General features: G+C 46.9%; 1 protein-coding gene across 1 annotated transcript; it reads left to right on the plus strand.

The window, feature by feature from the left end:
• Nucleotides 1-12,928: 12,928 nt before the first annotated feature.
• Nucleotides 12,929-18,802, plus strand: LOC140854396 (cytokinin riboside 5'-monophosphate phosphoribohydrolase LOG3-like). The gene is made up of 6 exons (XM_073250389.1): nt 12,929-13,411; nt 14,266-14,363; nt 14,540-14,570; nt 15,333-15,432; nt 17,387-17,457; nt 18,459-18,802. Exons 1-6 carry the CDS (start codon nt 13,292-13,294, stop codon nt 18,708-18,710), a joined length of 672 nt encoding a protein of 223 aa, XP_073106490.1. The 5' UTR covers nt 12,929-13,291; the 3' UTR covers nt 18,711-18,802.
• Nucleotides 18,803-21,020: the final 2,218 nt, after the last annotated feature.

Below are 21,020 nucleotides of genomic sequence, written 5' to 3' on the forward strand. Positions count from 1 at the left end.
ATCGGAGATGCCTCCGGCGGAGACCCTCCGACGGTCAAGTCAGAGAGGAGACTAAGCAACAATGAAAAATCAGAGGCTCAGCGGAGAGAGGGAAAGAGAAAGGGAGCTCAAGAGCTAAGAGGCGCTTCTCGAGACCCAGCGCTTGGGACCTTAGGATTTGGAACTTAGTCCTTACCAATACTGTTGTCTTATCCTGTTTTATAGTAGAATGTGGTATGGCCCCATCATTAATGGTGCAGACAACTGAGGAGTTGTCAAATCACCGCGGACTGTCAAGTCGTCGTGGGCTGTCAAATCACTGGGATCAATCCATATCCTCGCAGAATAATGCTCCAGGGCAGTCGTGCCGCATGTCCTTGACAGGACAACTGCCCATAGCGGTCGTACGGCGTTTGGGTGGTCTGGCCGACCACATGTCAGTATTCGGCTGCCGAGACGTCGGGTGATGGCCCAGGGACACCATCGGCTGGTCTGGTGCCTTGCGAAGTTGGACGTCGGCTGCTACCCCCGACAGTGGGTCGATGATTTGGGCTCGATCGCTTGGCCGGTCGGGAAACAGTATGAGTCTGTTCAGCCGACATACCTTCGGTCGGATATCGTCGAAGGCCCTTGCCGGCAGTCATTGTCGGAGTCGTCGGTCGGTCCGGTCGGCAGAGTCTGGCGTCGGTCGGACAGATCCGAGAGTAGGTCGGCGCAGAGGGGTCGGTCGATATATCCCAACAGTTGCCCCCCCACTCCTGAGTCGGATGGCGTATTGGCCAGTGCTTCCACGTGGGCGACGGCTTCGGGCGAAAGGAGTGGTTATTCATCACGTCATGCTCTGACTCTGGCGATCGTATCAACGAACGATCCGATGTCAGACGTCCCATTGGGAATGTGAACTACAGTCTTCTTGGGAACACGAACCGCCGTCTCCTTGAGAACACGAACCACCGTCGGTTAACGAATTTCGAGATGCGATTTTTTCCGCCACGTGTCAGGGGGCCATTAGGCCGAAACCGTTCACACGGATGGAGGCGACGTGGCTCGATCTGGGAGCAGGTGCGTCGGACCGTCAGACCGAAGAAGGGCCAGGCGCTGCCACATGTCGGCATCTGGGAAGCCCTCGTCCGACGCACTTTCATCTCGACCATTGAAGGGCCTTATATATACGTGGCCACTTACATCCAAAACTTTACTTTTGCTGTAAATCTGCTCCTGACGCTGAGGCTCTGTCGAGTTGTCCCCCAGTCTCAGGTAGTTGTCTTCGTGCTCTCCCTTTGAAAGCTCCTTTCGAAGTTTTTCTTTCTGTGCCTGTTTCTTTGCCTCCTTTCTTCTCTGCTATTTTTTCCTTTGTTCTTCTTTTGGGGCAGTGTTATGGCTAGGACCTCTCCTCGAGGAAATCAGTCGGGAAACCCGACCGACGATTCCGTCGACTCCGGAGGTGGAGGTTTCTTCACTTTCGGGACAAACGTCGAACAGCTCAGGGAGCAGTACAGTATCCCGAAGCAGTTCGAGCTCTTCGCCCCTGGGGCTGAGGGTCGGATTAGCAACCCGCCTCCTGGCCAGGTGGCCTTTTATGTCGAGGACCTTCGGGCAGGTCTTCGTTTTTCGATTCCGGAGTTCGTCCAGAACGTCTTAGATTACTACGGGCTTTGTCCGGCGCAGCTGGCGCCGAACTCAATCCGGTTGATAATCATTTTTGCATTGCTGTGTCGGCTTTTGCCGACCTTTCCTTGTATTTCTCTCTTCCGGGTGTTCTTCGTCCTCCGACCCCACCCGAAAGTCCGAGGGTGGTGGTTCTTCAATCTCCGGAAGGATCTTTCGTTTATCATCGATCTTCCATCGTCGATCCACGGGTAGAAGAACCAATTTTTTTTTGCTTCCTCTTCACGACCTTGGGAGTTCCCTTCCCACTGGGGCGATCCTCGGACTCAGCCGAATGAAAACAGTCGGGTGGAGAATGGAGACCGAGAGGACTTTCATCGACTGAAGGACGTATCAGTGCCGAAGCAGAGGGAGCTCGTCACCGAGCAAGCTCTGTATGACGCCGGCCTGAGTTCGGTTCCTCGTTTAGGTACATCTCGGTCTGTCGGTTGTCCTTTATCTTTTCTGTCCGTCTTTGGACTTGTGCTGACCCTTCGTTGAAATTACAAGGATGCCGTCGAGAGTGAGGCTGACCGATGCCAACATTCGGCAACATACGGCGAGGAAGAGACCGTCACCCGGGGTCGGACCTTCGCGGCCTCTCAAGAGGCCCCAGATAGCATCGCCGACCGACATCACGACGGCGGCAGCACAGCCCGACACTGAACATGCATCGGGTTACGAGCCAGTCATCGCCCTGTCGGTGCCACCCGAAGCGCCGTCTGAGGAAGGGGTGGTTGAGGGGGCAGCCGAAGGAGCGTCGGCTCCCCCACCCACGGAAGAGGTTCGGGCGAAGCACGTGAGCCCGAACGACCTGCGGCGGCGGGCGTCGTGGCCTCGGGAGGGACCCATCGAGCTCGAGCTTCCCATCTCTCTCTGATTTTCGAGCCTGGATGGCTGAACGAGGGAAGGCTCCGATGGCACCGGGCGACGATACAAGGTCGGTCGATCGCACCGCGTCATCCAGCGTCCAACTTCCCGAAGGAGCGTCGGTCTTGGCCAACCATGATTTGGCCAGGAGGTTGTGCCAGGCGACCATTCTCCCGGCCGACCAGGAGATCATGAAGAGTTGGCTGGTGTCCGATATGCTTTCTTCTTTTTACCCGACTATGATCCAGGTGAGCTCCTCCTCTTTCCTCTTCATTATTGTTTTCTATTAGTCTAGTTTTCTGACAACCGACCTTCTGCCTGTAGCTGATCTACAATATGTCCGAGCTGGAGGTCGAGTATCGGAGGTTCAGCGACTTTCGGATGGCCTGGAAGAGAAGGGCCGAGATCGTCAAGGCTGAGAAGGCGACGTTGGTCGACCAGCTGAAGCTGTCGGTCGATCGTGAGGCTAGGCTCGAGGAGAAAATCTTTCGACTCACCAATGGCGTAGCCGCCTCGGAGGCCGAGCTTCAGTCAGCCCGTGAGCAGATCCAGCGCAAGACCCGCTCCGTTCACCGACTGCGGCGGGAGCGGGACGGTTGTGTCAAGGAGCTCGAGGCCGAGCGCGAACAGCTTCACGTTAGCCTGGAGAACTTGGCCAAGATCGAGGAGAACTTGTCCTCCGCCCAAGCCGATGCCGACATAGCGAAGCGGAGGTGGAGTCGGCCAAGGAGGCACTGAGTCGGGCGGTGGAGGACTTCCGTGGCTCGAACGAGTACCGGGAGGAGCTCCTCGAGAGCGGCTTTGCCTCCTATTGGGTGGGGTACGATGATGCCCGAGATGCGATTCAGGGTCTGCATCCGGAGCTTAACTTGAGCGGCATCGTCCCTCCAGGGTCGAAGGACCAAGCCACAGAGGAGGAGGCCGACCCACTGCCGACGGAACGAGCTGCCGAGGATGAGGCGCTCCAACCCCTGGTCCCTCCCCACCCGAGCAGGCACGTCGGTTGCTCCCGAACTCCACCGGTGCAAGAAGTCGACTCCGATGAATAGTCGGAGTATCTGCTCCGTTACCTTTGTATTTTTTATTTTTGTTTTATCTTTGATATTTGTAATCGGGCTTCGTCCCAATTTTGTAACTGGGCTTCGATCCATTTTTGTAACCGGGCTTTGGCCCAATTTTAACTTAGCAAAGTCAAAGACTTTTCATACTTTTTCTCGCGTGTGGTTGAATGTGTTTGATCGTCCGAACCATCTCCGAGTGCATAGGTCGTAGCTTCGACATATCTCATTAGGACGTTCGGTAGGGTCTAGCATCCACCGCCCAGACCTTGATCGAGCGTGTACGTCATGCCGAGTGTCGACCGATTAGCGAATGTAGCCCATTGGCACGATCATTCCGTAGAGTCAGGTAGTCGAGTAGTGTCCGACATATTCGGATAGGATAACGATGAAGAGTTGAATATCTATTGTCCGGCCCTTGGTCGGGCGTATATGTCGGGACGCATGATAAACGATGGCAAGCCGAATATCCCTCGATCGATCGTAACCAAGTCAGTTTGTCGTAAGTCAAATACCCGTTGCCCAGATCTTGGTCGGGCGGGTACATCGTGGTGCATGATAAATGGTGGCAAGCCGAATATCCTTCGATCGGTCGTAACCAGGTCAATATGTCGCGAGTCGAATACCCGTGGCCCAGACCTTGGTCGGATGGGTACGTCGCGGTCATCTTGGCGTTTTGCCCTTCAGTCAAAGCCAAGTGGGCAAGTTAGCTAGTTGCATTGGTCGAAGCCCTTTGCCTTTAGAGGCGAAAGCCGTTGGTTCGACGATCAAGCCGTAGGCTCGGTGCAGATTCGACGATCGGATGGTAGATTCGGTGATTCAGCATCGTAGATTCGGCGTAAAATCGTAGATTCGATGATCGAGTCGTAGATTCGGTGATCGAGTCATAGATTCGACGATCGAGTCGTAGATTCGACGATCGAGTCGTAGATTCGACGATCGAGTCTAGATTCCCAACGAGACGTTAGGATCAAGTTGAAACGTTGAGGCTCGTATTTCTGACACGGGCTGACCTTCGACGAGGAGCCGAACTTTGTAGACTCTGGAGTTTTGAAATTGTATTGTATTCCGAGCAAGAAGGGCATACACAGTACATTGGTAATACAACTTCAGGTTGTCAGCATTCGAAGTCCGGAGAATGACCGTCCCTTCCAGGGTTTCAAGTCGGTAGGCGCCCGGCCTGCAGATGTCTGCAATCTTGTAGGGTCCTTTCCAATTCGGGGACAGTTTTTCTTGATCCTGAGGCTTCGAGACTTCTACCTTCCTCAAAATCAGATCTCCGGGTCTGAAAGATTTCTGCTTGACTTTAGCGTTGTAGTATCGGGCCACTCTTTGTCGATAGGAAGTCAAACGGAGTTGAGCTTCGCGTTGGAGCTCGGGCAGGAGGTCCAAGTCGGCTCTTCGACACTCGGAGTTATCCGGTTCACAGTATTGCTCAACTCTAGTCGATGGTAGCCCGATCTCCAGTGGGATCATTGCCTCGGTCCCATAGGTCAGGTTGAAAGGAGATTCTCCGATCGGGGCCCGGGGCGTCGTTCGGTATGCCCACAGGACCGAATGCAACTCTTCGAACCAGAGGCCTCTGACTTCATTCAGTCGAATTTTCAACCCATGCAGAATGATTTGGTTGGTGACTTCGACTTCCCCATTGGACTGTGGATGGCCGACCGAGGTTAGCCTGTGCGTGATATGAAATCTCGCACAAAACTCTCTGAAATCATTGTTGTCGAACTGCCGTCCGTTGTCAGTGATGATGGAGTGCAGTAGTCCGAACCTAAAGATGATGGACTTCTGGACAAAGTTCTCTATCTTACGCTCGGTAATTTGCACCAGAGGTTCGGCCTCCACCCACTTGGTGAAGTAGTCGATCGCGACAACTATAAACTTTCTTTGGCCAGACGTCGGAGGGAAAGGGCCGAGTATATCGATCCCCATTGGGCGAAGGGCCATGGGGCGATAATGGCAGTCAGTTGGTTGGCGGGCCGGTGTTGTAAGTTGGCATACTTCTGATATAGCTCACACCTCCGAACCAAGTCAGCTGCATCTTTTTTCATGGTGGGCCAGTAGTAACCTTGCCGCAAAATTTGTAGGCCAAGGATTTGCCCCCCAGGTGACTCCCGCAGATCCCTTCATGCACCTCTCTGAGTGCGTACTCTGCATCCGTCGGTCCCAACCACCGTAGCAAGGGAAGGGAGAACGACCTTTTGTAGAGTCGTCCGTCCATCATCACATACTGGAGGCCGCCCACCGGAGTCGCTTGGCTTCCACGAAATCTTCAGGGCTTGTTCCGTCAGTCAGGTACTGAACGATCGGGTCCATCCAGCTTGGCTCGGTCGTCATTGTAGCACCTCCTCAGCCCTGTCGATGCTCGATTGCTCGAGACTCTCCACAAATGTCCGGCCCAAAGTGCCGTAGGCGGATGTCGCGAGCCTGGAGAGTGTGTCGGCCCGAGCATTCTCCGATCTGGGAATGTGGGTGATCTCGAAATACTCAAGGTGTGCCACAAGATCTCTCACCTTCTGAAGATATTTCGCCATGGTCGGGTCCCGTACTTCGAATTCGCCTTTGACTTGCCCCACAATCAGCTGAGAGTCGGAAAAGACTCTGAGGCTGTCGATTCCGAGCTCCTTCACCACTCTCAAGCCGGCGAGAAGCGCTTCATACTCGGCTTGATTATTGGAAGCTTTGAAGTTGAATCGGAGGGCGTACTCGATAACCACTCCCTCCGAGTTGGTGAGCAGGAACCCGGCCCCGCTCCCTTGGACATTGAAAGCTCCATCTATATGTAACACCCAGGTTGACCCGGGGTCGAATTCAGAAGTCGCAGCCTCTTTGGAGCTCCCGTCTTCTGACATTTGGTCGGTTGTCAGGCATTCCGCAATAAAGTCAGCCAAGACTTGGACTTTCAAAGCAGGTCGTGGTCGGTACTGGATGTCAAACTCGCTTAGCCTCACCGCCCATTTCGCCAGTCATCCCGATGTGTCGGGGCAGTGGAGGATCGTCCTTAGAGGCTGGTCGATGAGGACCACGATGGCGTGTGCTTGAAAATACGGACGGAGTCGTTGCGTAGATATGACCAGGGCAAATATCATCTTCTCCGCCCTCGAGTATCGAGTTTCAGCCCCGCGGAGCACTTTGCTGGTATAATATACAGGCTGGTGAGTTTGGCTCTAGTTCTCCCGGATGAGTACCGAACTAACAGCCTCAGGGGCGGTGGCCAAATAAAGGTATAATGTTTCTCCGACCTCTGGCTTTGCAAGTAGGGGCGGAGAAGCCAGGTAATTCTTTAAATCTTCAAAGGCTTGCCGGCACTCATTCGGCCAAGAAAAGTCTTTCTTCTGCCTCAGGGTTTTAAAGAATGGGAGGCATCTCTCAGCCGACCGAGAGATGAATCGACTGAGCGCGATGACTTTTTCGTTGAGCTGCTGCACATCTTTTTTGATGTTCGGGTGCCGCATGTCGATGATCGTCTTTATCTTCTCGGGGTTAGCCTCGATTCCGCATTGAGAAATGAAAAATTCGAGAAACTTCTTCGAAGCTACCCCGAAGGCGCACTTAGTCGGATTCAGCTTCATCCGATACCGTCGAAGAGTGCGAAAGATTTCTTCCAAGTCTTGGGCATGGTCTGAAGCCTGTGCGCTCTTCACCAGCATGTCATCCACGTATACTTTCATGTTTCACCCGATTTGATCTTTGAAAATCTTATTGACGAGGTATTGGTAGGTGGCTCCGGTATTCTTCAGACTGAAGGGCATCACTTTGTAGCAGTAGAGGCCCTTGGCGATCACGAAGCCGTATGCTCTTCGTCCTCAGGCACCAACCGAATCTGGTTATACCCGATGAAGGCATCCATGAAGCTGAGCAATCGATAGTCGGACGTCGCATCCACCAATTGGTCGATCTTCGACAAGGGAAAGCTATCCTTCGAGCAGGCCCGATTCAATCGGTGTAGTCGATGCAGATCCTCCACTTTTCGTTGGCTTTCTTCACCACGATGATATTTGCAAGCCAGTCGGGATATGTGGTTTCTCTGATGAAGTCCGTCTTGAGTAGCTTGTCCACTTTTCGTCGATGGCCTTCTGCCTTTCGGGGGTGAAGGCCCATTTTTTTTGTCTCACCGACTTTGCACCAGGGGCGATGTTGAGTCGGTGAGTCATTGTTTGCAGAGGTATGCTGGACATATCTGCTGCCGACCAAGCGAATACGTCGGTGTTAGTTTCAACAGTTCTATCAGTTGCCGTCGCTCTGGGTTGAACAACTGCGACCCGATCCAGACGACCTGTTCAGGATTCTTGGTCATCGGGATGGAAATCAGCTGTTCAGCCGGTTCACCCCTCTCCTCTTCCGTTGGTCCAGCTTGTCGACCGTTAGGGAGTCCTTAGATTCATTGCTTTGAGTAGAGATTTGGAAGCATTGTCAAGCGAGTTGTTGATCCCCGTGCATCTCTCCAGCTTCATTTTTAGTTGGAAACCGGACCAGCAAGTGGTACATCGAGACTATCGCCCTGAGGGCGTTTAGTCTGGATCTTCCAAGTATGGTGTTGTAAGCCGAAAGTACTTGGACGATCATGAATGTCGTATGGATGGTGTTTGTCTGGGCTCGGTCCCAGCCATCACGGGAAGAGTAATTTCTTCTTCCACCGTAACGGCTTCCCCGGTAAAACCACTAGGGGCGCAAAGACTCTCCTAAGTCGGTCGGTCAACAGTCGCATTCGGAAAAAGATCGAGTAAAACAAAACATTAGTTGAGCTTCCATTATCTATAAGAATCTTTTTTACATTATAGTTTGCTATCATCGTCGAGACAACTACAGTGTCATCATGGGAGTTTGGATTCCTCGAGCATCCTCATCTGTGAAGATTACATTGTTCTGGTGCGGCCTCTTCGTCGACTCCTCTTCAGTCGTCCCTCGATCCAGTCGTCTGGAAATCATGTTGATGACTCCAGCAGTAGGTTGATCATTCGCCGCCTCTTCAGTCGGTTGGGATTGTTGGTCAGGAAGGGGCCGAGCCGGTGGGTCCCTTCGGTACTTTTCGAGATACCCTCATCGTATGAGGGCCCTATTTCATCCTTGAGTTGGATGCATTGCTCGGTGGTATAACCGTGACCCCGATGGAACTGACAGTATCTTCTCCGATCGAGACCCTTTGCCTTCAGAGGTGGGGGCCATCGCTGGTATTCCGCTCCTTCGATCTTCATCAGGATCTGCACACGAGGAGCAGAAAGAGGAGTATAGGAGTCATACCTGCGATGCGTCGATCTCGGACTCCGGCATCGGGGCGATCTCGGACTCCATCGTCGGGGCGAGATCCGCTTATCGGTCGGGGGCCTGCTGGGTTCAGCAGCAGTCCGACTTTTCTTCTGCTTCTCCTTTTGGCCTGCGCCTTCGGTTAGGCGTCGGAAGCTCCTTCATTCGGCGCATGTATTTGTATGCGCGCTCCAACAGTTCGGCATACGTCCGGGGGAGGGTCTTGTCCAAAGAATATGTGAATCGGGATCCCCTTAGCCCCCTCTTCATGGCTGAGATAGCCATATCTTCGTTGAGGTCCCGGATCTCAAGTGTGGCCGCATTGAATCGGGCCACAAAATGTCAGAACGTCTCATTTTCTCCCTGTTTGAGGGAGAAAAGACTGTCCGAGGTTCGCGGCGGCTTCCGGCTGGTACTGAAGTGAGCCACGAAAGAATGCTCGAGCTGCCCGAAAGAGTGGATACTCCCTGAGCGGAGGTCGGAGTACCAGGCCCTGGCAGCTTACGGAGCGTGATGGGGAAGTCGATGCAAAGGAGGGCATCGATTTCCCCTGAATCATCATGAGAGCTTTGTAGCTCTCCAGATGGTCAACAGGGTCTGTGGAGCTGTCGTAGGGCTCCACATGAGGCATCTTGAACCGGCTAGGGATCGGTTCGTCGAAGACAAATCGAAAGAGAGGTTGGGTGGTTCGGAAGTCAACGTCGTTCGAAGACTTCTGACCATCCACTTGGAACTAGACAAGCGACGGTCGATTTCTTCGAACCTACATTCGTAATCGTCCAACCATCGATGTTGCGAAACCCCGGGGGTCGAACCTCCGATGAGCTCGAGAGTGAGGCGGACGGTGTCCGCGACAGCTTCTCCTTCCTCGCCTGCTCCAGCTGGAAAGAGAAGGACGTCAAGACCGGTGGGTGTCGCGCGTGGCCGTCTCTCCCTTTCTCGGTAGGAGTGCTGAGACGGCTGCTCTTGAGGAGGAGACGAAAGTTGACGCGGACGTCGGCGGCTGCTTCTGGACGGCATAGGGTGCACCGTCGGTTGTTCCGCCGGCAGTTGCGACAACTGAATCGGTTGCTATTGGAGATTTTTGACCGCGTCCGTCAAAACGGTTATCTGCCGCACGATTGTCGCGATCTGCACCTCCGTGGTTACCACCGGATGGGGAGAGCTGGGCTCTACCATGGACGGTGAAGGAGGGGTCTCTTCCCGGTGGGAAGAGTGTCTCACCGACCCGATAGCTCTCGATCGCTGAGTTCTGGTTTTCGTCATTTCGAGAGACTTTTCGAGCTCTGTGGAGCTCGCTGGCTTACCTCTGTCGAATTTTTCTTCTTGGCGCGCCAAAATCTGTTGCAGCCAATCCCCCCGTTGTTCGATCACCGGCATCGCGCACCTGCAAGAGAAGTCCACACAAGCCGGAGATGCCTCCGGTGGGGATCCTCCGACGGTCAAGTCAGAGAGGAGACTAGGCAACAGTGGAAAATCAGAGGCTCAGCGGAAGAGAGGGAAAGAGAAAGGGAGCTCAAGAGCTAAGAGGCGCTTCTCGAGACCCAGCGCTTGGGACCTTAGGACTTGGAACTTAGTCCTTACCAATACTGTTGCCTTACCCATTTTATAGTAGAATGCGGTATGGCCCCATCATTAATGGTGTAGACAACTGAGGAGTTGTCAAATCACCATGGATTGTCAAGTCGTCGTGGGCTGTCAAGTCATTGGGATCAATCCATGTTCTCGGCAGGATATTGCCCCAGGGCGGCCGTGCCGCATGTCCTTGACAGGACAACTGTCCATAGCGATCGTACGGTATTTAGATGGTCTGGTCGACCACATATCGATATTCGGCTGCTAAGACGTCGGATGATGGTCCAGAGACACCATCGACTGATTTGGTGCCCTGTGAAAGTCGGACGTCGGCTGTCATCTCCGACAGTGGATCGAGATTTGAACTCGACCACTTAATCGGTCGAAAAATAGTACGAATCTGTTTGACCGATATATCTTCGATCGGATATCGTTGAAAATCTTTGTCGGCAGTTATTATTGAAGCCATCGATCGATTCGATCGATAAAATCGGATAGATCCGAAAATAAATCGGTACAGAAGAATCGATCGATATATCCCAACATATCTCATTTCAATCGTGCAAGCAACGAGGTACCGTCCGATACACTCCTAGAAAATTTCCAACAAGTCCAGTTCTCTCGATCTCGATCTCGATCTCGACCTCTCTAGAGAGAGAGAGAGAGGAGAGAGAGAGAGAGAGATATGTGGCAGGCGATTCCATTTCTTGTTGCTGCATACTGGCTGGTACGAACTAGCAAATTATGACCCTGAAACCGTATAGGAGCATCGGGAAAGGGAAACGCCATTAGCGCAAGGTCGGTCATTGGGAGGGCCAAAAGTATCTTCTCGGATTGGAGAACGTGATGAGAAGGACGAGCAGACTGAAAGATGCAGCAGTGCAACCACAGGAAAAACTATTTGAGATATGAGTGAAATTCCTCGTTACACATGACACGAGGAGTATGGTACTAATGCAGCACATCGCGCATCGAACTGAAAATAATTGACAACGTTTTTATATTTATTTCGCAAAATGTATGTATCAGTCTACTACTATAAAGTAAGCTTTATATGGTGTCATGTTACTGCGTTTTTTCTGGTTCTGGCTCGAAGCATATATATGGTTATTATTATCCAAGCACTAGCAGACAAAAGTTCGAATCAAGGAAATATGGAACTCGTTGAGCGTACGTTCAGTCTCTTCAGAAAGGGGCGTCTGCTTGCAGCGGATGAAGAGAAGGGGATGGATAGGAAGGGAGTAGGTGGAGAGCAAGTGTTTTGGGGATCTCAAAACATATTCCGAGGGCAAGTGTTTGGTTCCTATAACCTTGGGGAATGGTATTTGGATTAAAATATATGAAGGGGATTTTATAGAGGAGATGGGATATGGGTTGAGATTTTTTATATGTATAGGTATTGGAGAAGGGGAGGAATGATGGCGGGGGGAGAAGGTTGGCAAAGCAATCGGTGGAATGGATGGCGTGGATGGGGGATAGCATGCTTGGTCTGGTGAGAGGGGTTGGAGGTATGGGGGGATGGGGAGGGCGTGTTGAATAATATTTACAGATGTTTCCTCCGCATGTGGCAAGGGTGTCCAGCAGGGGGTATATAGGCTGGCCAAGGATAAATAAAACCAGATGAGTTGCCTTCCAAATATGGACCTCTCCTGTATGTGCAATATGTTTTTTTTCTTTTCTTTTCTTTTCTTTTTTAATAATTTTATATCTTAGAGCAACATCGTTACATCGGAGAGCCAACTATATATGTATCTCCACCCCCTGCGTGTGTTGAAGACTATCGATGAGGCTGAGGGTGTGGTCCCCCTCCCTCTCTCTTCCCCCATTCAGGTTTCCACAACCAAGTAAATAAGCACACGAGCATATGTAGACATAGTTTTTGTTCTCTCACACACGAGGCATGCTCTGCTCCCTCGTGTTTCCTAAACAACAAATACACAGCAATCAAGTGATGAGTGGAAAACCCCAATCATTTCTATGGACACATGGTTGCAAGTCTCAAGGTTGGCGAATAGAAAGATCGAATAAGACTTGGATTGAAGTGCGAACAAACATTATCTGCAAATTTTATCCATACCGAGATATATACATATATAGCCTGAACACGGATGGAAAAACAGGTCTCATGACTCATTTATAACGTAAAAATTAATGAAAAATGTCGGATGTGTTTCTGTAATTGGGTTTGCCTCCAATCTGAATTTTGGAATGCTTGGTTACCGTCCATGTTTACCATGAACACGAACATGGCTGTCCCATCTGCTAGCTGCTGGGGTAGCTAGCTTGGCTGGGTGGTTGGTTGCTTTTGGCGGCAGAATGGAGGTTGGTCGCTCGCTGTCCCAGAGATATGTACTCTTTTTAGATCATTTATCTCCATTTTATCTAAGGGCCTGTCTGGATCGAGCCGTCTCATACGAACTTTCATATGATTTTATGGAATGCTCCCGAGATAATACTTGACCTCCGATATATGGACGTCTTTAATTATATATTATGTCATATTTGAATCCATATCCATAAATATATATAGCTTCTGCTTCTGCTTCTGCTTCTGCTTCTGCCGCGCATGGAGGCAGAATGGGAGCTAGGGCAAAAGCCCAACACATTTAATGAATGTTCCAACTTTCCTGGTGCGTCCGACTCATTCATTCTCTTCTCATGTTTGAGGAAACCCAGCCGCAGTGACATGGACGAGATGGCTAAAGAAGAAGAGGGGGGAACACGGGGGCGGGGCCGGGGGCCCCCTCTTTTCATACCGGTCCATCGTGCGCCGTGCGTGTGGCGTCCGTGGTGGCGAGCACGTGTGCTTCCTTTGATATACAGGCACGGAGGGCGCACTAGAAAGTGGCCGAGGCCGATGTCCAAATCGTAGTGTAAGCGAGGCCGGAGAAAGGGGAGAAGGGAAGGCAGGAGCAATGGAGGGGGAGCAGGAAACGAGACGGTCCAAATTCAAAAGGATATGCGTCTTCTGTGGCAGCAGCCAGGGGAAGAAGAGAAGCTACCAGGATGCTGCAGTGGAGCTCGGCAAGGAATTGGTACGCTCTCGTATCACCTTCTCCGAACCTGGTGCGTGCTTCATTTCTAGCTTTCGGTTTCCTTTCCTTGGCTGCTTGTTGCTGCATGGTTCTTGCTCGAGTTTTGACCTTCCGCAGTTTTGCTGCATCTAGAAACTGGAAAGATTACGGTTGATAATGGAGTACATCCTTGGCCATCCTCCCTAGCTTTCCTCGTGCTGAATAGACCGGTAAAATTTGTGTCGCGGGTCTGTCTTCTGATTCATGTTCATCAGCTTCTTGCAAATTGGTCTCTCTCTCTCTCTCTCTCTCTCGTTCTGTTTATGTGCGCGTCTCAGAGGCAGAGTAGATTTGTACATTTCGGCACCATGGAGCTACCTCACCAGATGAGATATGTTTTGAAATTTGTGTTGCTATCTTAGGTGACTCAAATGGGTGCACTTTATCTTATCATCGACTCTACAGTGTTATGTTGGAACTTCTCCTACACTTTTTACCTCCTCCATAAAACCTCATGGCTGGAATTCCCGAATGACCTGGATAGCCATCAACCTCTGGCTCGTTGAATTCATAAAACCTCATTAATGGAACACAGTGAGTAAGCCGCCGGTGAAATCATACATTCTTCTCTCTCCGAAACGTGTATTTAAATACATGCTCCGTGATTCATTCAAGAGTTCTATTCCCCTGTTTCGTTTTCTGACACATGTGGCAACGTGATTTAGAAGGCGGTGCAGGAAGCGCTGGTGAGCTATGACACGGTTGCGCTAGATCGCAGGGAACGACAGAAATATGTGTTATTATAACGATAACATAACATTCGTATATATGCCTTTTTCCCTTTTCAGGGTGCTGAATGGTTTGGTTGGTTTCAGGTGTCGGGGAACATCGATCTGGTTTATGGTGGGGGTAGTGTCGGTTTGATGGGTTTGGTTTCCCAAGCCGTTCATGATGGTGGGAGGCATGTCATCGGGTGAGTTGATATCCTTGTATGCAATTCATCATCTTATGTTGTTTTCTGGGGAAAAAAAGACAATTATTTATGGAACCAAGTACAATCCTGCGAAAGAAATTTCACGAGCGTTTGGGTTGTTGTTTTGCTCCTCGGCAGCTCATTTCGTAATGTTACTGTCTCCCTATGCATTGCAGGGTCATACCTAAGACTCTCATGCCCCGAGAGGTATGTCGGCTATTATGACTAGAAGACATTCTTTCTTTTCTGATAAATTAATAAACCCCTTTCTGCTCTCTTGGCAGATAATAAATAAACCCTTTCGTATTAAAGAAACCTTCTCATCTCTCCCTCGAGCACATTTCATCGTCTGCCGGTTTTGACTCCTGCTACTTGCTGCTGAGTTAAAAATTATTGATGAATTTTGAACTTCTAGTTGTTTTCCCCTCTTTTGTATTGTTTTATCGTCGGGAAATAACGTGGCCGTCTTAAATCCGTATGGAGTTTTTCAAAGGCTTCCGGGGATCTGCTGCCCTGATATCAGGGATAACTATTTTTTAGCTTCTTCCCCCTTGCCGCTGCTGAGTTGTGGTTATATATGACAAAAACAACATGAATGGGTCGTTTTCACTTTTTACCTTACATTTTGGTTCGAGTCCATGACCATTTCTTTATTCAGATTCTAAAAGCGCTTTCAGTTTTCTATTTTGAATTTTGACTGCATCTCTGTGTTTTTTAGAGCCTTCGGAGAGGCTGGTGATTGATTAGGTCTTTCCACTTTCCTTGACCTGCCACATCCGACATTGCTTCTCTGCACAGTATCTATTAAAAAGCCTTTTGGAAAAGGTTTACAGCCTTACCATATGTGTGTGTGTGTGTTTGGGGGACTGGGATGGTGTATTTGAGACCGATCATCAATGGGATATATTATGTAAAACATTTTCCTTCTTTTTTTTGTTGGTGGGGGTCTTTGTTGCTTCCTTTTTGCAGATTACGGGGGAAACTGTAGGAGAAGTGAAGGCTGTTGCAGATATGCACCAAAGGAAGGCGGAGATGGCTAGACAATCTGATGCCTTCATAGCCTTGCCTGGTTAGTGTATAAACCTGTGGATTTCCATCTGCCATAACTAGAGTTCCAAGGCAAATCAAGGAAGAAAAAGACATGATTAGTAGTCCCTCCTTTTATCATAAAAAAAAAAAAGAAAGATTAGTACTCCCTTCCCACATAATGACATAGACTTCAGATGGCCTTTTCTCAAAAACCTACATTTAAATGCAGTGAAATAAGAGATAAGCAGAAACCTACATTGGAAATTCTCGTGCTATTTCAGCTTCGGGGGATGATTTTGTTTTTATTGTTGGCATGTCTGGCGAGCTTTTTTTTCCCTCCTTTTTTTCATTTTAACAAAGTCTACCTATCTTTTTTCTTTTCTTTTGGAGATTCAGAATTTCCATCACGGTTTTAAATAATAGCATTATAGCTGTTATAGTTTTGGCCACTCCCATTATGTTTTTGGGATAAATAACTTGGAAAACTATAATAGCTGTTATTGTTCATTATTTTCCATTATAATGGACTGTCATAACATGCATAATAGCCATTTCGTGCGCTCTTTTTTAAATAAAAATATTTTTAAATTTTAATTTTTTCTCAAGATTCCCTCCAAAAATAATTGTACAACTCCAAAATGTATTATTTTATCTATAAAAAAAAAAAGAAAGACATGCTAACGCCTTATTACTCATTATTTGTACCACAACACCACTATAATAGCCATTTATTCAGTGATTATTTAATATTAGTCATTTAAAAATTTGCTTTTTAAGACAACTAGTGGGTGTATGGAACTATTATAACAGGATTGATGTGTTATTCAAAACCTTGAATTCTATGGCTAAATTCAAGGAAAAAAATATTCTAGTCTCTTTTCTCGCAATTTTATGTTAGAAAAAAATATATTGGGGAGCCATCGCTTGGTGCAATCATAAAAGGTTTGAGTTGACAAGTGCAATGGCCCGAACTCGAGTCATGGGGCAGCCACTTTGTGAGGAAAAAAACTACCAAAGGTTATTAGGTCTGTGTGCCTCGCCCAAGATCTTGAATTGTTGGGACCGTAACTGGATCATGACCTTGTTTTTCTCTTCTCTCAATTGTCTGTCTGTTGGACACCGTTGATGTGTGCAAGATCTTCAGAAGTTCTTAAGACATTGCCATTACCTTAAAGTGTGGCTTTGGTTGATTTGTCTAAACTTTATTTATTTTTAACAAAATAATCCTGCCAAACCTTTCGATTGTCTGCTAATATGCTTCACTGACGTTCTTATTTTCAGTAAAGATTTCAAGTTTTGGTTATCTAAATATCAAATAGGAAGGATTTTCCAATAGTTGGTATTTGGCAAGAGCAGGGAAAAGTGGTTCTTTCGATCAAAAAAGGGGATATTGCTTTCTATGGCTCTATTTAAAATGTCAATAAAACCACCGTCATTGTCGCATATTCTTTTTCTACAATGGGCCAAGATAAACCCACATAAAGAGAAAATGTACTTGCATGGTAGAAATAGCATGTCCCATTAGTCTTAAAACAAAGCACTGTTCATCAATTTCTGCCACTGAAAATTGACAATTCCTGATGAACGCCCAACATGTTCTTTGATTGGATAAGATGGTATGATTACTTTTAGTATGCCATACTTTCGTATGCTGAATCTGCCGGAACATGAAGTGTATTTGATGTCTTCTCTGTACAAAATTGGCATTACTAGAATATCCTAATACTTGAGATTTTGACTATGATTAGCTTCATATCATGAGTTATCTTGAGAACTTAGTGTTACAGATCTTAATAATTCAAATTTATACAGCTTACAGAGAAGTTCAAAGGACTTCTCTCGGTTGACTATCATGACAATTTAGATAATAGCCTTATCCCATGATAATTGAAATGACTACAGCAGAAAAATTACGTAAAAATAACTGAAGTTTTTCTAGTATTATTAGATTGGTGGCTCATTATATCACAGAGCTGATTAAGATTTTAATGCAGGAGGATATGGAACTCTTGAAGAGCTGCTTGAAGTGATAACATGGGCTCAGTTAGGCATTCATGATAAGCCGGTAATGACTTTTTAGTGTCATTTTAATTATTTTAATGAGAGTTCCTTTTATTAAGTGAGAAAAATGAGTTAAGGAGATGATTCAGCCTTGCTTCTTTACCTATTAACAATAAAATTAACAAGAATACAGCATCATCTCTTTAAAGGAAAGAAATTAAGATATACTAGCTTTACAAAAGTTGTTTGGACTGGAGAATCAGTTCTGATGGCAAGAGCACTAAATATAGTTATGAAGGGCATCAAGAAGATATAAAGACTAATTGGTGTTCTTAGACATGGATTCAATTTTCATTCCTTTTGCCCTAATTTTGTGATGCTTTCACCTTTGACCTTCTCTATCTCTGTTTTTTGTTCGTGGGGGTAAAGACCTTATTTATCCTTAACCACAGTGTGAAATAGGTTACTATGAAAATTGTGCATTTGCAAATTAATTGTGCCATCATGAGAGTGATGAATTAAAGAAACCATGAATGCATTGCAAAAGTTATGTTGCTCTCATATTCTTTCAGTCGCTAGTTGTGTATGAATTCATGTGGTTCGGCATTGTCACTTGATTTTCTGTGTTTTTATAGTTTAGAATCTTTTCCAGCCAACCTGAAAAAAGAGTCGGATTTCTTGATGCTTCTATTACAAATCAATGCAGATCTTGTTTGAAAGTCTCAGGACTAGTTAAGATACCGGTTTTTGTTGAATTGATTTAAAAAATTTTTGGCTCTATCAGCACTAGTTATTGTTGTCTACATTGTTACATGCCGGCATGCTTGCTTCCCGGTTTTGCATTGTGAGTTAATCCATCCACTCACATGCAAGCAGCATGCACAAGAACACATATATAACAAAATCAAATATTGAATTTGAAGATATGATCAAATATGCATATTGAGTTCTCCAGTTCATGGTGACTTCTTGTGAATATTCAACGAGTAATTATACGTTGATTGACACAGGTATACTACCATGGAAGCATGCCAAATCTCACTTAAATCTACATGTACTCCACAGGTGGGATTGCTGAATGTGGATGGATACTACAACTCCTTGCTGTCTTTCATTGACAAAGCAGTAGAGGAAGGTTTCATTAACCCAAATGCCCGTCATATCATTGTATCTGCTCCAACAGCAAAGGAATTGGTGAAGAAGTTAGAGGTGATGCATATAACTCATCTCAAGCAATTCTATGTAATGTGTTTGAATAGACTGTCTTACATTTGTTGCATTTTTCGCTTTGCATGTGATATGGGAGTTGCTTGTTAATAATCTGACAACAAAATCAAGGCATGATGCAAAATTACGATGTCCTCTCTGCGGTTGAAAATTCATGAAATCCCTGGAATCATGGAAATGAATATTTCTACGTCAAACATAACTTAGTTCATAATCATGATTTTTATGCATCTCATGCTTTTCTTTCATTGAGTTTTTAGCCTATTCTGCTTAACAACCAAAGAAGTCCTAAAAAAAACTCTCATATCTAATATGAAACTACTGATTTTTTTAAGGAAAGAAAAAGAATCTTGATTGTGAATTAGAAATTTTTGACAGAAAAAGGGTTTCCTGAATTTTAATCCTGCTTTGGAATATATTCAAATCATTCTGGTAATGCTTTTCAGTGTAGAAATTCCCCGGTGTACTATCTGTCACTAATGTTAAGAACTAGTGAATGTAATCAGAATACAAATCCACAATATTGTCAAATCCATAGAGTTTATTATAACCTTTGTTACCAGAATCACGGCTCGAAATAAGCCGTGAATGGAATAGTATAATCATAGATCAGTTTCACTTTCTTCTTTAAAATACTTCTGAGGAAAAGTCTTGCTCATTCATCCATTCAGCGAGGAAAGAAATATGCTGGCTCAGGTCTTTTTGAAGTAAAGTTCAGTATGGGTAAAAGGATCTTTGCTATGGTCTATTTCATTCTTCAAAAAAAGTTGATCACGTATCCTTCCTAACATATGAATCATTAATGCTGCGATATTGAGATTTTGACAGCTTCTATACTTGAGGAATGTAGTGAAATGTCAGGTGTAGGCTACCCCTCGTGAAGCTAAGCAATGGAGTCGCCATTTAAATTTAGCTAAGAAGGATTGGATAAAGCAATGGTAAGCTTCTATATTGGTGTTGGGGAAGGACTACAGAATGCACTAAATCACTCCCTAGATAGGGAGAAATTATTGCATGCACCAAGTTTAAGTGAACTAGGGCAAATCCCGGAGCAGATGCACACTGGATAGCACGCAATCGGGAATTGGTGAAATGCAAGGGGGTAGCGTGGCATGTTATCCACCATGGGATTTGACGCGGTCCAATTGCACCTGGCGCATGCAGCATGGAGGCCTAGATAGGGGTCCTAAGGCTAGGTTCACAATTCCTGAACTATATTTTGGTGCTCCTAAAAGTTACCAGACATGGAAAAAAAAAAGAGAGAGAAAAGAGGAGAGGGAGAAGAGAGAGGAGGAGGAGGAGAGGAGGGAAGGTTAGTGTAGGATCTCCTTCTTTGCTGCTTCTTCTAACTATCCTTTTAGGTTGGGGCCTTTGCTAAAAGAGGCCTCCTAACTAAGAGGATAGGATATGTATTCTAAGCTTTCCTAATGGGTTATAAAAAGCACTAATGGTTAGATTCAGGATTTTCCTTAGGTGGAGGAGGGTCGGAACAAGAATGTGAAAGAAAGAGATTTCTTAGATTTAGGATATTTATTTTGGCATGATTCCTGGAAGATTGTCTAATTTTTCTTCCCTTTTTATGAAAAGAATGAGTTTATTAATAGATGGAAAGGGTAGAGATTGGGGTTATGATCAAAGGTTTCAAAGAGTTGTGGTAGAGGTGTGAATTGGATCAAGGGGGTTAGAATATAGGATTTTAGAGGGATTAAAATGTATCCAAGGCTAACAAAATAAATTAGGGGGTATTTGGTTGCAGGAGTTGGAGTTTGGAATGAGAATAAATGACTCTCATTCCAACCATTTGGTTGGGGGGAGTTTCATTTTGATTCTGATTCTAGCGTGGAATGGGAATAGTGCAATCTTCCTAAAATCTAATCTCAACTCTCCCCTAAGGATTCTGTTATAACAAGCACAAATATAAGGCACACACAGATTCGTACAATCACACAAAATAGAGAAGAGAAAGAAAAACAAACACAGGATTTACGTGGTTCGGCTGAAAAGCCTACGTCCACGGGCAAGACACGAGAGAAAAAATTCCACTATGATGAAAAGAGAGATACAATCACTCAAGAACTCTCCAAACCCTAGCCGCACTTTGATTTCCCAAACCTCTCACAAAACTGCCGAGATTGGCAGAAAATACAATATTTATACTGGTCCGTACCGCGGGGGGGCGTTGCCCCCCGCACCCCCCAATGAGGTCAGTGGTGGGCTTCGGGCATGGGCCTATCGGCCCATGCCCTCCGCTACCACCACAGACCTCCCAAAATATTTCATTCAGGTCGCAACGCGGGCTTTTCAGATTGGGTCATAGATCGAGCCCATAAAAGATATCCAAAATTCAAGCCACATTAACAGATTCAAATCTCCATTTCGACTCTGATTCCACTTATCAAC

This window comes from Elaeis guineensis, chromosome 16 (genome assembly GCF_000442705.2).
Source record: "Elaeis guineensis isolate ETL-2024a chromosome 16, EG11, whole genome shotgun sequence".
NCBI lineage: Eukaryota > Viridiplantae > Streptophyta > Magnoliopsida > Arecales > Arecaceae > Elaeis > Elaeis guineensis.

Excerpts from the sequence above, each read along its gene's own strand:
- LOC140854396 (XM_073250389.1), top strand. The coding sequence starts at position 13,292 with ATGGAGGGGGAGCAGGAAACGAGACGGTCCAAATTCAAAAGGATATGC. Across the intron at positions 13,412-14,265 it reads TGGAGCTCGGCAAGGAATTG|GTGTCGGGGAACATCGATCT; the intron begins GTACGCTCTCGT and ends GGTTGGTTTCAG. Across the intron at positions 15,433-17,386 it reads TGCCTTCATAGCCTTGCCTG|GAGGATATGGAACTCTTGAA; the intron begins GTTAGTGTATAA and ends ATTTTAATGCAG.